Source organism: Salmo salar, chromosome ssa23 (assembly GCF_905237065.1).
Source record: "Salmo salar chromosome ssa23, Ssal_v3.1, whole genome shotgun sequence".
Classification (NCBI taxonomy): domain Eukaryota; kingdom Metazoa; phylum Chordata; class Actinopteri; order Salmoniformes; family Salmonidae; genus Salmo; species Salmo salar.
The window spans coordinates 26,298,120-26,316,307 of NC_059464.1; the positions used below are offsets into that span (position 1 = coordinate 26,298,120).

Below are 18,188 nucleotides of genomic sequence, written 5' to 3' on the forward strand. Positions count from 1 at the left end.
CATCCTGTCACCACCTCGTTTTATAGTTGGGATCTGAAGGCTCTTGAGTTATAAATTGTACTGCATAATAAATGTTTTCTTAAGGGGAGAAGTCTATTGGGAAGTTAACTTTGTGGAGCCGGTGCATAACAGAAGAGAATAGATGGTTCTATTAGAGGTGAGGAGGGGTTGGGGCCTCCATGTTACTGAACGCTCCAGCAGGTCCCCTCACTGCATTTTCATATATGTGTGTGGTCAGACAGCCGCACACACACTGTCACTATCCATAACAGCTATAGTCCACTCACTAGACTAGGCAACCTTACGAAGTACCTACCGGTAGCGCCAGATTTTTGTTTGCCTCGCGAGAAAAAGTATTGTTGATCAAGAGATCTGATTTATAATAGATAGTGTTTCGGTGTGTAAACAAGTACTGACATTTACTTTGAGGGTTTTACCTAAAAAAAAGATTCACATATTTGATTCAGTATCTTGACTCCAACTCATTAGCTGCTACTGCAATGATGGCAATCAATACCTATTGTTCCTTGAATTACCTGATCATGTATGGTAGATGGTAGAGTCTGTTTATGCAAGAGTAAAGAGGCACACCTTTTATGTGTTTCAGGGCAGGAATTTGCTACACTGGGCCTGTGACAGAGGACACAAATACCTGGTGTCTGTGTTACTGCAGAACAGCGCTGACATAAACAGCCAGGTGAGTCACACACATACCAGGGCAGGACCGTTTTTTTTTATAAATGTGTGTGTATTTATTTATTTATTATTATTATTATTACACACACACACGCTGTTTATATATATATAAATAAATAAAATAAAAATTACTTTTCCAAAAGTTCAAGTCACCCCCTCCCCCCATTTATTTTACTTCATTATATGATGCAAGGAACCACTTTACAAAATAAAATGCATTACCATCTTCTTTACCATAGAGAATCAGACAAAAAATGTAGGCAACATTCTGCCTATTGGCTTCTTTGCATATTCAAGCCTGTCTCTAAATACAACACTGTCCCTTTAAGGCTGTCCTGGAGGATGGTTGGCCATCCTTGGTAGCCTATAATAAAATATTGCAACATTACAATTACAACCAAATAATTGCACGTGTGTTTTATATGACAGATGAAAATATCTGTTAGAAATTTAGAAAGAGGGGAGATCTAAAGATGCATCAACTGGCATGAGTTAATCATGACTAGGATTGTGCCTTTTGCTGCTGGACAATTTAAAGTAAAGCTGTTTTGAAAAAATGCTAGTTTCAATGGCATTAGGTGTTTCTATAAAATAATTCCCTCAACATTTCTGAAGTTGTATTTTAGCAAGGGTACTTTGAAACAAGGTAAGACATGCTTCATAAAATTACATAAAACGTCCAGGTTTTAAACAATTAAGTTTGTCGTTAAATAGTTTCAAAATGCTATCCGCCTCCACTCAGATTCAAGGTGGGTGATATGCAAGGCACTGTCCTTCACTCTCTGTTGTGACCATTTGATCTGAACGTGCCTCGAGTATGTTGACAGAATCAAGTCTTTAGACGTTAATGTTAATGATCCTTCATTATATTTGTCAAACATGACTGCCTTTTAGCCTATATTTATGTAACTAATTAAAATTCTCAAAGTTTGGCTACTTTTTCTGGCACCTCCCTCATGTTGGCATCGGTTTGGACATGAGGCTGTAGCCAATATGCGTATCACCTACACTTTGACATGTAAACTTTTTTATTGATTTAAACGAAAAATAGATTTGAATATTATTCCAATGTTGGCCTCTGATCAAATTCTGATCAGAGTATTTCTATGATATTGGGAATTATTATTTTGTATTTTATCTTGTCCGTTCAGACAACTTAAATCTATATTCTTCTTGTCCTACTATTTTTTTTTAATACTTGTCCCGGAGAAGAGGACAAGCGTTAATGTTGAGCCCTGCACACACACCAAAAAACTGGGGTTAGGGGTCAAGTGGTGCTCGACGCAGATGTCACAGGGACAGATATTTTGGGGGATTTAAAAGATTTCTGTGAGATTCACAATTGTGTTAAAAGGCGCATGACACAGAATTCTCTGTCACTCACTAGCCTTCAACAGCCAAGCACACATCCTAAACACACCTACAGTCGACATCGCTAACACACCACATAGCCAATCCTTCTGTATCCGTGGGGGCTCAGTACCTGTGGCTGATGAGAGTAGGCTATAGGCCCAGTGACACACTTCCTATCCCACGATCCCTCTGAGCAGGTCTACTTTAATTCGTTTTGTGATATCGACAAATCCCATTGGGTTTATCCGACACAGTAAGCAGGTATACTTTGTTTAGTGACCTGGCTGTGGAGAAAAACCCTGAACACCATTCCGCTTTAGAGGCAGGCAGGCAGCTTTGGCTTTGTCTTAAGCTGGCTGAGTGATGCATCGGGAAATGAATGCTGTTGTGCATACAGTTGTGGAGCCAGGGGCTTTACCACCCCACAGTAAAACGAGTAATCAGGCAAATTGTTTGCATTATACAACCCATATAATCAGAACACTTGCAAATGACTTTCTTTTTGTGGCCCTGAACCTTTTTGGTGTGGATGAAAACCAGAGCGCTGGCTTAAAATAATAATCTAGGTCTGTCTAGCGGTGGCTATGGTCATGGTTTAACAAGACAAAATGACTACTTATATGGAGGCGTGTTAAATGCTGCGTTGTAATTACAGAGAAGTGAAGCCTCTCTCTAAAGCCCCCATGTACTGTATTTAGCCTACATTTATGAACCGTAACAGTAGTTACAGTAACAGCACACGGATGTAAAAAAAAATACAATTTTAATAAGTGGTTGAAGGTGGTCAAATCTAATCCCTGTACATCTCTGGCATCTCAGATTAATTTCAGATACTTGCTCCAGGAGAGTGTGTACAATATAGCTATTCACATCCATGTACTATTTCTGAGTGTAGGTACCAGTAACTGCAGTTGAATGGCAGACAGTTCTCGTTAAGGCCAAGTGTGAGAGGTCACTCGGCAGTCCCTCTCAGGTCATCGGAAACCCCTACAGCCCATCTCCTTCTCTGCCTATGTTTTGCGGTACCCAGTCAGCTGCCTGAGGGAGGGTAAAAATAATTGGACTTTTGCACAATAATTATTGAGAACAGATTTACGAGATGGCATGGGTGTCCGAAAGGAAATACGGCTAGCTAAATCATGCAACAGTCTCTGCATAATTATTATACAATGTAAGCCCCACAGAACTGGGAATTGATAGAGATATGAAGCCTGCTACTTCTCATTAGATTCTATTAGTTTGCTGTTTTCAGTCACTTTCTGGCCATGCTGAACTAGACTAAATGCCTTAGATGCTATGCTTTTTAACCTTTTAGGCTCAGGGGAATTGGCCTACTGTAAAAGGATAGAGTTAAATTGAAATGTTTTTTACAGATGAAATAGGAAAAGCATATGCATAACAATGGTTGCAATTGAAAGGGAACAGTTTTAACAGTATTGGAAAATGGGCAGCAGGTAGCCTAGCTGTTAGAGCATTGGGCCAGTAACTGAAATATGCCCATGAACAAGCTTAACCCTAATTGTTCCTGTAAAGCCTTGTTCACACTGCAGGTTTTAATGCTCAAATCAGTTTTGTACTACTGACTGTCCAAACAGCAAGTTATAAGTGACCAAATTGGATTGGTGCGTGTTCAGACAGCAGTCATTTGCTGACATGGCTACGCTAGTTGTCATAGTAACGACGGGTGTGTGCACAATGGTGTAGGCTGATTGCTGGTGGTGCTCGTGCTTCCTATCACTCAGAAGTTATGTCGCAAGCTGAGGTGACAACAATGGCTGCCATTGAAGTTTCCCAGTTGCCTTGAATGTTCAAAATCATAGTGTAAGAACACTTTTAATACCTCAAAGGATAAGATGATGCAACTTTCAAAATAAGTGATTTTTTGGGGGCTAGCCACAGCAGTCAACTAACTAGCTAGCTAGGTAGCTATTTGGCTTTCTAGCACATTCGCTAATTTGTTTGTAAACTATTAACAAGATGGTTAGCTACCACATGTTATTGTCAAACTGTCAACAGAGTATCTAGCAAATCAAAGTTTATTTGTCACGTGCGCCGAATACAAGCAGGTGTAGACCTTACAGTGAAATGCTTACTTACAGGCTCTAACCAAAAGTGCAAAAAAAGTATTAGGTGAACAATAGGTAAGTAAAGAAATAAAACAACAGTAAAAAGACAGTGATAATTAACAGTAGCGAGGCTACATACAGACACCGGTTAGTCAGGCTGATTGAGGTTGTATGTGCATGTAGATATGGTTAAAGTGACTAAGCAACAAGATATGCCCAATAATAGTCCAAAAACCACCACAATCAATCAGATTTGACTGTTAAGACACAAGTCGCATGGCCAGGAATTAGATTTGTATCTGATTTCAAACCACCTTCGTAGGTGGTTTGGAATGTGGCTTGAAATATGACTTTTGGCTGTTCATACTGCAAGAAAAATAACAGATTCAAATCGGATATGCCAAAAATGGGATTTCAGTCATTTCAAACTGCCAATGTGTACATGGCTTAAGTCGCTCTGATGAAGACTGTCGGCTGAATGACAAAAATGTCTATGCAGAATTATTATACCAAAGGTGAGGACACAACAGTTCACCTGACACAAGACTGGATACAATATCTGAAAATACTCTGGATACATTCAGTAACATGATAAGAATATTCCTGGAAAATGTATTGTAGGTGCAACATAAAACCCCCAAAAGGTACTAAGGTTTGATTGAGAGGTCTAACTGGTCTCTCCAAGTGGCCACACACCACTCCAAAGTGTGCACAAATTTCAATCCACTTTTATGGCTCAAAGAAGTATTCAACGATAAGGTGCTTTTGTAACAGTGTATCCTAGATGTGCCGTTGAGGAACTAGAGCAAGGACACTTGTAATTGTTTTGTTTGGAGGACAACCCTGTATCCCCGCCTTCACACAATTACTGTTGTTCATTACGCAATCCAAAAACAGTCCATTATAAATCACATTCGGGGTCAGGTGGGAATCATTTGGAAGCTTGTTCTATTGCCAACATGACTAGCTAGGTTAGTAAATACGATATTACAGTGTTACGCTTTCAAAATGCAATTTAGGTAAACCGATCAGGGGTTGTAACCAAAATAATTTCCCAATTGTTTCGTTCTGAACAGAACAATGTTTTTTGTTTCGTTCCACTGTTCCGACCAGCAAAAGAAAGTTCTTTACCAGTTCCAACCCCCCAAAATTACCGGTTTATATTGTTCCTTTTTTTTAACCTTTAAAATCAACTGTTTTTTTTTACCTTGAGCTCATTTTAATGACTTTACCAGTCCGTGTGGATAGAGCAGGCAAGCTAGTTGTTTACATGCGTGATGGACAGATAAGTGTAGCCCATGGTGCAAGATGCGACTGAAATTGTGTCGGTGGGGAGAGGCTTGAAGCATGGGCATCTTGTTATGACATGCAGGATCTAAATTAGGTCCACAGAATTATACCTAGGAGGAGCGGCTTCTATGGAGGAACTTTGAATGTCCTTTGAGCTAGCTAGCTAACACGTTTGAGCTAGCTAACAAGCTTGTGTGTGCACAGTGGCACCAGAATTAAAAACACGTCTTTGTACTTAATAAATCCAACATGAAACGTGATAACTAGGCCTATAGTACCCTTAACTAGCATTGAAAAAGTTAATCCAAAATCTCTCTCCCAATCAAGTATCCTAGGGGAGGGACAGGTAGCCTGCACAGGCAAAGATTTTTAGCTTGCAGGCAGACAGTGGAAAAAGTTTCTGAGTGACAGAGGGCTTGGTATAGGCGCTATGTTGCGTTTTGTTGTTGGACTACAAATAAATGCCTGTAATGTAAATAACTATTAACCATGCTTTTAAAATAATGGTTATGTTCTGCAACAGTATAGATCACTTTTGTTTCTGTTCCCTGAAAAATGTTATTTGACTGTTTTTGGTTCTGTTCCCTGAACCGATTCCAACCCCTGAAACAGATTGTTGGTTTTTGGTGCACATAGAAAGGAGTCATGGGTGCATTCAGGTGTTCTGCTGCACTGCGCTTTCTCTACAGTAGACAAACGAGCTCATTCTGTTCAGAATAACCCAAGGTATGATGCCATGTCATCTTGTAACTACATCAAACATAGTGATCATAAACGTTGACACTGTATATTACATCAGTTTTATGATATGTAAATGTAAAGTGCACATTTGGACTCATGGGTGTTTGGCTTGCTTGTATGACATCAAAAAGGTATTTTATTATAATCCTCAACGTCTCATCCTTCAAAATACATAAAGTCCTATTAATTTACAGCATTTCCCTGACTCGCTTAAACAAAAAAACGGATTGTCACTCAGGCAACTTCCTGTCGCGTACGGTGCTCAAGTTCAGAATGGCTGGTTGTCAAAACCAATGCAGCACTGTGAAGCTCAGAGCCTGAGGTCTAACGTCATATGTAGCATGTTACTATACAGCCACTGCATTACAATTAAGGAGTTTATCAGTGTCCAAATCTGCCATTTTCAAACAGTGTACGGGATGACGGGCTGTGAGTGGAAAGGGCTACAGAATGGAAATTGTAAATGGTCACATGAATGTGAAAACTCCATTTTACCTCCTCACATTTCTTTTGTCTGTGTATGAGGAGGGGTTTTGGGTTTGTTGTGTATTTGATGTCCCGGTAATCTGCCTTGACCTTTGCCAACTGCCGTTTAAATAAAGATAAAAATGATTTATGTTTAATTTGTTGATGAAAAAAATATATATAGTATTTGCTCAGTGAAAATTGTTGGAAATTAATCAACTGATTGTTTCAGTGGATGTCCAAACCCGGTAACCTGCATTATGGGCTGTTTGATTCTAATCCAGGATCAGAATAGACTACAATAGGTAGCTCTGGCCATGAATACCCAGATCAACGATATACCACCTGTCAACTGCAGAATGGCATGCCAGACACTGGCCCATAACCACCATTTCACTGCTTCTCTACTGCTCTTTATCAAATTAACCCCAGAAACTGGGCCGGATGGGAAAACTGGAGCTTTGTGTGAAGTAGGGCCATGTTTGTAGTCAGAAGCATCACTCAGTTATTTCATGTGAGCTGACAGTGCACAGCATTGTAATAAAGGAACATATCCTCAAAATTACATTTATGTGAGGAGAGATAAACATGATGATTATTATTCAGATATTATATGGGGCACTGCTTAATCCATTTACAAAAAGAATTTTATTTCAAATCCATTCACAGCTGTGTGTGTGTGTTATTGAGTCAGTGTTTCCACCATAAGACTGTGACCAAGGCCTTTGTCCAGACAAGAGCACCAGTTTCACCTGCAGGCCCCCCCCGGCTGTGACCTACGCAATCCCCTACCACCCTGAGGTCATGACCCTGCCTCCGGCTCCTCACACTTCCCAGTCCCTACCTCCCTCTCCCTCCCCATGGACACTGTGTGTGTCCAGAGTCCAGACCCAATAATCCACAATTACACCCACCGCTAAATGCACAGTAAATAAGACCCTGAGAGGACTTTTCATTGGTGAAATCTCAGACATCCTGGCCTCCTTGTTGGGAATTTGTGTCAAACAAACAAGCAGCAATCTGGCTGGGGGCTGGCCGGCTGGGGAATGGGCTGTGATGGGATTTGCAGGTAGCAACAAAAACACAATTTAAGACTTAGGTTAGGCTGATTGCAGAGCGGAAACATGTAAACAATGTGGGAGGTTCGCAATTGGGCGGATGTAATCTCAGAGAAAGGGTGCGAAGGTGCAGGTAAAGCAAAAGACAATCACAGAAAGAAACAATTTGAAGAGAAAAGAGCCAAAAAGGTAGAGGGAGGTGGAGAAGAGGCAGGAGGAAGAGCACAGTGCGATGAAGCGGACGAAGCTGCAGTTGATATTGGCAGGGAGTAAATTCAGTTTGTGTTTGTTAAATAATCTCCAGACAGAATCTCCTCCTGTCGTGTCCTCGGCATGTGCTTTGTGACAGTGGCTGTCCCTGTCACTATATGCCTGTGTGTGTGGCTCTTTACTTTGTATTAAAACAACATGATCCATGAGGCGCAGAGGGTGACTCCCAGCACCGCTGATTCTAATTAATCCACTCCCGGCCTCGGCCACGCCGGGCTAAAATGCTTGCAGTCTATCAGATTGAAATTCATAACTTAATTGAGGTCAGAGCCGAGAGCTGAGAGAACAGAAGTCTCTGGCTGGGACCAGGTAGATCAATAGTAATAAATATCTGGCTGGGCTACAACTAGTTCATGGCCACGCATTATGTGGGACAGACAGACAGGCATCACAGGGCAGAGGGGACCGAGGAACGGCGGGGCGACTCCATGTTGGTGTCCTGTCTCTTAGAGGGGGGGGTTTCTCCACTGTTGACTGCAACTGCCTGGGAGAGACTATGGAACTAGTTTAGTTAGTTGTTACTGTGAAATATAGACATTCACATTAGACTACTCTACTACAACTCTCTATTTGATTTTGTATTGACTGCTGAGTGGCAGGTTAGCGTGAACGTCGACAACAAGGGCCGTGTGTTTTGATTTGTGATACCATAAGTATATATATATATTTTTTTTTTTATGAACGACCTCTTAGAAAATAAACACATTGATTTGATATTGATGTGAGGAGAAATGACATCTTTGCTAAGTGCTTAAGTGCCCCCATGGCCTGGGTGTTTAGTGTCTATGTGGGTGATTGTTTCTATGTTTAAATTGGGACCATGGCAGTTTGTTGGGTTGTGTGAAGACAAGAAAAACCTTCTCAGACAATATCGGGACAGAGACATGTTATGCTATAGCTGTTGTGAGATGCAGTGTTATCTACAGTGCCTTCAGAAAGTATTCACACCCCTTGACTTATTCCATATTTTGCCTAAATTAAAAATGGATTCAATATTTTTTTCTCACCCATTTACACACAATACCCCATAATGACAGTGAAAACATATTTTTAGAAATTTTAGCAAATGTATTGAAAATGAATTACAGATATCTCATTCACACCCCTGACCTAATACATGTAAGAATAATCTTTGGCAGCGATTTGGAGCTGTGAGTCTTTCTTGGTAAGTCTCTAAGAGCTTTGCACATCTGGATTGTACAATATTTGCACATTATTTTTAATAATCTTCAAGCTCTGTCAAGTTGGTTGTTAATCATTGCTAGACAGTAATTTTCAGTTCTTGCCATAGATTTTCAAGACAATTTAAGTCAAAACTGTGAATAGGCCACTAAGGAACATTTAATGATGTTTTGGTAAGCAAGTGTACGAAACATTACAGACACCTGTTCTTTCCATAACATAGATTGACCAGGTGAAAGCTATGATCCCTTATTGATGTCACTTGTTAAATCCACTTCAATCAGTGTAGCTGAAGGGGAGGAGACGTGTTAAAGACAATTGATATATGGGTTGTGTATATGTGCCATTCAGAGGGTGAATGGGCAAGACAAAAGATTTAAGTGCCTTTGAACAGCGTATGATAGTAGGTTCCAGGCGCACCGGTTTGACTGTGTCAAGAACTGCAACACTGCTGGGTTTTTCACGCTCAACCGTTTCCCATGTGTATCAAGACATCCAGTCAACTTGACACAACTGTGGGAAGCATTGGAGTCAACATGGGACAGCATCCCTGTAGAATGCTTTTGACACCTTGTAGAGTCCATGCCCCGACAAATTGGGGCTCTTCTGAGAGCAAAAGGGGGAGCAACTATTAGGAAGGTGTTTCTAATGTTTTGTTCACTCAGTGTATATTTGGCCTTGTGTTTTAGGTTATTGTCCTGCTACCAGGGGAATTTGCCTCCCTTGTCTGTTGGAAAGCAGACTGAACCAGGTTTTCCTCTCGAATTTTGCCTGTGCTTAGCTCTATTCCGTTTCTTTTTATCCCAAAAAACTCCCTAGTCCTTGCCGATGACAAACATACCTATAACATGATGCAGCCACCACCATGCTTGAAAATATGAAGAGTGGTACTCAGTGATGTGTTGTGTTGGATTTGCCCCAAACATAACGCTTTGTATTAAGGACATAAAGTTAATTTCTTTGCCACATTTTTTGCAGTTTTACTTTAGTGCCTTGTTGCAAACAGGATGTATGTTTTTGAAATATTTATTTTCTGTACAGGCTTCCTTCTTTTACTCTGTCAATTAGGTTAGTATAGTGGAGTAACTTCAATGTTGTTAATCCATCCTCAGTTTTCTCCTATCGCAGCCATTAAACTCTAACTATTTTAAAGTCACCGTTGGCTTTCATGGTGAAATGCCTGAGTGGTTTCCTTCCTCTCTGGCAACGGAGTTAGGAAGGACACCTGTATCTTTAGTGGCTAGGTTTATTGATACACCATCCAAAGTTTAATTAATTAAGAACCGCCATGCTCAAAGGGATGTTCAGTGTCTTTTTAGTTTTACCCATCTACCAATAGGTGGCCTTCTTTGCAAGGCATTGGATAACCTCCCTGGTCTTTGTGGTTGAATCTGTGTTTGAAATTCACTGCTCGAGGGATCTCACAGATAATTGTATGTCTGGGGTACAGAGATGAGGTAGTCATTCAAAAATGCTAAACACTATTATTGCACACAGAGCGAGTCTATGCAACTTATTATGTGACTTGTTAAGCACATTTGTACTCCTGAAATTATTTTGGCTTTTTATAACAAAGGGGTTGAATACTTATTGACTCAAGACATTTCAACTTTTTATTATTTTTAAACATAATTCCACTTTGACATAATGGGGTATTAAATGTAGGCCAGTGACACAAAGTCTGAATTTAATCCATTTTAAATTCTAACTATAACATAACAAAATGTGGAAAAGTCAAGTGCTGTGAATACTTTTCTGAAGGCACTGTATATGGCTATCCTTTGTAGGTTCCTGATGTCAGTGGTCTCTTTACAGTATAGACTAAATCCAGTTTAATTCAAGGCTCTAAGACAAGGGATTATGTCTTGCACAGAAGCCTCAGGCAGTGGCTGTAAGTACTGTATGATGGCAATATTGACATTCTCCTAGTGTCTTATTGTGAACAAGTCTTCTCTCCCACTAAGTCAACTGTGTTTTACTATTTAGCTTATTAAATGTTTGCTGCATCGTCCTAGTTAGTGGCAATGCCATCCTGTGTGGATTTGATATTTTAATGTGTTGCGAATAGAAATGTCACAGCTTTGTACCCTTAGCTGTGTTTGGCTGAACTGTAGAGTATCGACGTGAGATTGGAGCTGTGTTCCTGGTCTGTCCAAAGCCAGGGTCTGTTTTATCAGAGCAATACAGGCCAGTGTACTGCACATTCTCATCTCTGTCCTCCACCTCTGTGTCAACTGCCTTGGTTATTAAACTAGTAAACGCGCGCGCACACACTATCACACACACACACACACACACACACACACAGGAACAGGAACAACAGCAGCTGATTGAAATTCTACGGTAGGAGCATTATTACAGGTTTGTATCCCTCCCCCTTCCCAGCACGGCCTCCCATAACAAATGGCTCAGTCATCGGAGTCATAACAAATATCTAACGGAATTCGTCATAAGTTTAACGGTGTGTGTGTGTGTGGGGGGGGGAAGAGGCCCGTTGCCTGCTGTGTGAGAATGGCAGTGTTCCCGCATAGGCAGGAATAAATCTCGTCTGCACTGCCCAGCTACAGCACACAGGTCACACACCCACGGCTCAGTGCACACATTAATACAGATATTTCAGAAAGCCAGCCCTGCTTCCTCTCTTTTAATAGGGCCATTGACAAACTGTAATGAATCGCCCCAGCGTTTCCAATCTGCACCCAAGCCACTGCTCAGTACTCACTCACGCCTTTTTTAGTGGCTGGGGGTGGGTATGTTTTCTTTACCTTGGCGAAAGGTAATTGCCCTGTTTTGTGGAAGCACAGGTTTTTGTGTGTGTGTGTGCTTTTTTTTTGTAAAAGAGGAGAGGTCTACAGAAAGTCAGTTTGACAGAAGGGAATCATAGGAGTTTTAATAAGCAACCGTTTACTTTTGATAGGGTATTACAATGTTATTTCTAATATGACTTATGCATTAGCAACCCTTCTACAGAACGTCTCTGCTCAGCCACACAGACGAGTGGTGAAATTACACCGCTCATACAGTACATTTGACATTTATACCTGCTGGCAGAGGTTATATGGCACATGTTTAAATGAAAGTAAAACGGCCGCACGACCATTTTTAAAAGTCCCAATAGGATCATGCACAGATGTGGATTTATTGTATGAAGCACCGTGTAAAGAAGTAGCTACGTGACTCATATTCCTGCTGCAGGTAAGAAGAAAAGTCCCTCTTTGCAGTTAGTGTTGTAACTACCTTTCTTATTGGCTTCTCACAATTTGTACAGTCAACAATTTATTTAATCCACATAAATTGCGCTGAGCATTAAAGCTGTCCTCAGCTGCTTACTGATGGAGAGCGAGAGAACAAAGTGACTGTTTTCCTCTTCGGGGTCCAGTTAGTTCTCAACCCCACTTTATGGGCCTCTCTCCCAAATGCATGCTGCCTGGCCATTGATTTTCATATTACACTCTTATGTATTTATTTATTTTCTATATTTCTTTTTAAACATCATTGATGATCCACTCGACTTGGAGCACACCAATGTTAATTCCCTGCCACTCTCCCCCATGCTAATGGATTCTGCGGAGTCCCTCGGGAGCAAGCAAGAGCAGTGGGAGAGGAGGAGGGGGAGGGTGAGAGAGAGACGAGAAAGCGGAAGAGGTGCCGGGGGAGGGAGAGAAGTACAGTATACACGAGGAGGAAAAGAAGAAGGGGGAGAGTTCTCCTTTCCCATCCTCCAAAATCACAGAACCGGTGGAGAACAATGTGCTATAATATATTGATCCTCTGACACTAAAGCATGGTAAACATACATGTGTGTCTGCGTTCTTGCAGGGTGCATACTGTGGTTGTGTTCCTTTAAAAATCAACCCCAGACTATAGTTTTAATCAACCTCAATCTGAATACCAAAACACAGACAGGTCTTGGTTTCAGAAACCCAATAGTTCCCAGCAGACATTGTTGGAAGAATCCATTTCCAAACGGTTTCAGTTGATTAGGACGTTGAGAAGAGCGTCAGACCTCTTGGAGTGGTCTTGGCCATTTGCTTCAGGCCCCTGAGCTCTCTGGTTCCTCTTCTCCAGGAATTGTATAAAATATTACAGTGTGCTTTAGAGAGCATGTGAGGCGGTTTATTGGCACACGGGGTGACCTGCTGTGGAGCCCGGAGGCAGGCGAGGGGCAGCCCAGGCACCTCAAGGACACTTTGGGGAAGTGCTAATTTGCACCAGCATGGCAGAGCTCACACGCTGAATGGCAAGGTTAACACTCACTGCACAGATTCAATTAGGGGTGCCACTGTCTTCTGATCCCTTTACCTCTGGATACCCAGCTCCCTCACACACACACACACACACAGAGTCACAGATGCACACAACCAGATAAACAAAAGCTGCTGTCTCTTTACAAGAAAATCACGGATATTCGGATTTAAAAAATTACATTTCCAGTTCATGTGCTCCGTAACATAAAAAGATCACTGGCAGTACAGAACGCCACTCCTGTGATGAACTTCAAACAGACGGGAACAGTAGAGTGTCTGTATTTGATCTGGAGACATCTGTTCAGCCTGTCAGTGTGCTGTGTGTGTCCTGTGGTCTACTTTTAATGGAACACAGTAACATAGAGACCACAGGCAGTACCATAGAGTACCCAGCAGCAGGTCTTCAGAGACCTGGAATAACCCGGGATCAGCCTGTTCTCCTCTGTCTTTCTGAGACTCTGATTAATGGCACCTGCTCATCGTAATGGTATCTGCATATGAATGGTGGAGGGTTCTATCCATGCTCCCTTTACAAGTCCCACTGCAAGCCCTGGAGACTGCCGAGCCTTTCTCCCCTCTCTCTCCCTTCTCCTCAGCGCCATTGTCATTATACAAGTCAGCTGCAGCTGCATGCATTGATCATAAATCATAATTGCTTGTCAATTTTTCCCACTTGTTTAATGTGGCTGTCAGGGACAGTGGAGCGAGAGAGAGGGGGAGGGAGGGAGAGAGAATGGGGGCGTCGGTTAGAGAGTAAGATGTAGCTGGAATAGAGAATGGTGTTAAAGGATAAAAATCCCACAATGGCTTTCAGCACACCTACCATATGACATGGGCAGTTGCAGGATTGCTGTGGTATGAAAAGAAGAAAGCTTTTAATTGCTGGCCATGAAGAGCACAAACCCAAGCCCTGCCTGTTGCCTCATGCTGCAGCAGGTTCTACAGATGGCAATGGATTTGAGAGAGCATATTTCTCTACGGAATATGTCTGGCTCATGTAGACAAACCTACTTTTTCTGTGGTGTACTGGAAAGACCTTGTTCTGTAACCGTTTTGTTCCCTATCTCTTTCTCTCTCACTTTTTTTCATGTTTCTTTCTCTCTATCCATCTTTATCTCTGTTTTATGGTCCCGTTTACTCTCTTCATGTCTATCAATGTTATTTCACTCTCTCTCTCTGTCTGCAGCCTCTTTCCTCCCATGCTACTAGGAAGGCAAATTCCACCACTCCCCTCCAAGGGTGTTGGCTTCTACAAACAAATAGAGAAACAGGGATGGACATATTGATAGACTCAGTCACAAACATACAGATGTAAGATTTAAATTTGACCTATATTGTCTCAGTAAAATAATCCTAGGGCAACAGGATTTGAATGTTTAGTCCATAATGTTGCTTGATCGTTGGTTAGGCTATTAGCATGTCAAAATGAGGCTATATGAAAAGTGGAATACTGTTAATATAACAGTGTGTTAGTGCAGGTTTTCAGTGAATTTATGTAAATCATGACGCTCATCCGCATTTCCTGCGTCGCAGGGAAATTCTCAGCAACAAAAGAGTGATCAAATTAGGATCCTATATCTGTACACACAGAAAAAAAGGCAGCCAGACAAAAATATATAGTTTGATTCGCTTGTGCAGACCTCTTCAAATAACGTTGCATAACATTCTCAATCTGAAAAAACGGAATGATAGATTTGTGTAAGTAGTCTTTTTGCAGTACTGCCATCACACACACAGACCAATCAATTTCCATGGTGAAACTCTCCAAACCATATTGTCAATTGTGCCATTAGATCCAGTCCCCCTACTTCTCATTCCTCTCATCTGTTGTATGGAACCTGCTTCATTAAGCTGTATGCTGACATCCATCGAGGCATTTTTGCAAAGCAAGGAAAACTTTGGTGACATTTAAAAAAAGAGCTTTGCTGTGATGTGCTTCTGTAATGGGATGGAGAGCTACATAGAAAACTGCTACCTCCAGCTAGGAAGTCTCCTCCTTTTTCCAAAAGCAAATGGGAGACAATCCAATTTCTCCTGATTCCATCAAGCCCCTCTTGGAGCATTAGTAAATGCTGAGAGGAGAGGCGAGAGGACCCCCCCCCTGGCTCCCAGACAAACAGGACCAGCCAGATTCCACACTGCAGCACTTTAAAGAGCCCAGTAAAGGGCAGAGCCCTCACCTCCACTAACATATATGGACCCTTTAGTCAGTCACAGTAGTGCACCAACCTGCAGGCTCCTACTTCTGGATTCTGCTGCCACATAGGCTATATACAATATATACCTTTAAAGGAAACCTGGTGCTTTTGGTTTCATAATTTTACTAAGATGTACAAACATGCTTTTTGTCTGTTTTTAAGTTAATATATTTTGAATACAAACTTATGTTTACATGTTTGGTTTGGCATTAGTTACTTCGGGTTGCCCACTTATTTTATACACTTTTAATCTGTGTTAATTGTGTGTGTGTGTGTGTGTGTTGTGTCAAGTACTGTATGAGGCAACTTTTGCGTGTGTCATACCCTGGGAGTGTCCCTGCACACACCGTGCTGTCCCAGCCGTCCGGCACTAACACCAGATTAGTTGGAGGAAGCAGATTAAGACCTAAACCCCTTACAGTTTAATTATTCCTGTATGTATTTGTGTGCATCAAGGTCCCACTCGCTGCCTCTGCACTAAACATCTGCCACTCTGCCTCTATCGCATAGGGCAATAGACCAACTATATTGTGTGTGTGTGAGAGCGTCTGCCCACTGACATGCTTTTATTGTCCAGATTTGTACTTTTGTGTATTTTATATTTATACTTTGTACATCAAGTGGGATTAAACCTAACACTAACATTGTACTGAATACTCAACATTACCGTAGAGGCAGACCACAGGAAAATACTGTGTCTCTCCCGATCCATTTATGGTTGAGGACATTTGCATCAGTATTCTATCCATCTTGGGGGAATTGAACTCTCTAATGGAATCAGCAGGCCCCTGAAGTGGTGCTGCTCAGGGTAAACAATAGGATCTCACTCTGGGATCGTTGGAGAGAGCCTTTATCAAGCAGCGTAGGTGATCTCCCTCCCCCTTGTGCTCTGGGATGATTCCACAGTCTTTGTCTGACACTGGGTTGGTTCCACTAATGGTTGTCTTCACTGGTTAATAGGCTAGGGCCAAAGGCTAAGAAAAAGAGGATTTACTGATGTTCAAATCAAATCAAGCTTTATTCATACAGCAAATTTCCGACATGGAATGCAACAATGTGCTTCACAGAAGAAGAAAAAACAGGCTATTCCAGAGACTGGGGGCATAGTAACTAAAGGCTTCTCTCCATACCTCTTGATCCTAGGCTTAGGGATATTTAAAAGTCCAGTGCCGGAGGACCTGAGGGACCTACTAGGTACATACAGTTGATTCGGAAAGTATTCAGACCCCTTGACTTTTTCCACATTTTGTTACATTACAGCCTTATTCTAAAATGGATTAAATAAATACAAATCCTTAGCAGTCTGCACACAATATCCCACAATGACGAAATGAAAACAGGTGTTTAGACATTTTTGCTAATTTTGTTAATAATAAAAAACAGACCTTATTTACATAAGTATTCAGACACTTTGCTATGAGACTCGAAATTGATCTCAGGTTTCCTGTTTCCATTGATCATCCTTGAGATGTTTCTACAACTTGATTGGAGTCCACCTGTGGTAAATTCAATTGATTGGACATGATTTGGAAAGGCATACACCTGTCTATATAAGGTCCCACAGTTGACAGTGCATGTCAGAGCAAAACCAAGCCATGAAGTCGAAGGAATAGAGCTCCGAGATAGGATTGTGTCGAGGCACAGATCTACCAAAAAAATGTCTCTATCATTCTTAAATGGAAGAAGTTTGGAACCACCAAGACTCTCCCTAGAGCTGGCCGCCTGGCCAAGCTGAGCAATCGGGGGAGAAGGGCCTTGGTCAGGGAGGTGACCAAGAACCCGATGGTCACTCTGACAGAACTCCATAGTTCCTCTGTGGAGAAGGGAGAACCTTCCAGAAGGACAACCATCTCTGCAGCACTCCACCAATCAGGCCTTTATGGTAGTGTGGCCAGATGGAAGCCACTCCTTTGAGTTTGCCAAAGGCACCTAAAGACTCTCAGACCATGAGAAACAAGATTCTCTGGTCTGATGTAACCAGGATTGAACTCTTTGGCCTAAATGCCAAGCGTCACTTCTGGAGGAAATCTGGGGCCATCCTTACAGTGAAGCATGGTGGTGGCACCATCATGCTGTGGGGATGTTTTTCAGTGGCAGGGTCTGGGAGGTTAGTCAGGATCAAGCAAAGTACAGAGAGATCCTTGATGAAAACCTGCTCCAGAGTGCTTAGGACCTTAGACTGGGGCGAAGGTTCACCTTCCAACAGGAGCACGACCCTAAGCACACAGCCAAGACAACGTAGGAGTGGCTTGGACACACTTACTCATTCAAGGGCAAAGGGTGTGCAATGCTGTCATCAAGGCAAAGGGTGGCTACTTTGAAGAATCTCAAATATAAAATATACTGCTCAAAAATAATAAAGGGAACACTTAAACAACACATCCTAGATCTGAATGAAAGAAATAATCTTATTAAATACTTTTTTCTTTACATAGTTGAATGTGCTGACAACAAAATCACACAAAAATAATCAATGGAAATCCAATTTATCAACCCATGGAGGTCTGGATTTGGAGTCACACTCAAAATTAAAGTGGAAAACCACACTACAGGCTGATCCAACTTTGATGTAATGTCCTTAAAACAAGTAAAAATGAGGCTCAGTAGTGTGTGTGGCCTCCA

The 18,188-nt window shown here is 41.7% G+C and overlaps 1 protein-coding gene across 4 annotated transcripts in view; it reads left to right on the forward strand.

The window, feature by feature from the left end:
* LOC106584314 (acyl-CoA-binding domain-containing protein 6) overlaps positions 1-18,188 on the forward strand; it is a 36,323-nt gene that overhangs the window by 12,248 nt on the left and 5,887 nt on the right. For 2 of the 4 annotated variants that reach the window (XM_014169423.2, XM_014169422.2), the window contains exon 6: positions 608-697. The exons of the other annotated variants lie outside the window; for them this stretch is intronic. In XM_014169423.2, the coding sequence (XP_014024898.1) occupies positions 608-697 (90 nt within the window). The remainder of the gene's footprint in view (positions 1-607; positions 698-18,188) is intronic. 4 annotated transcript variants of the gene reach the window in all.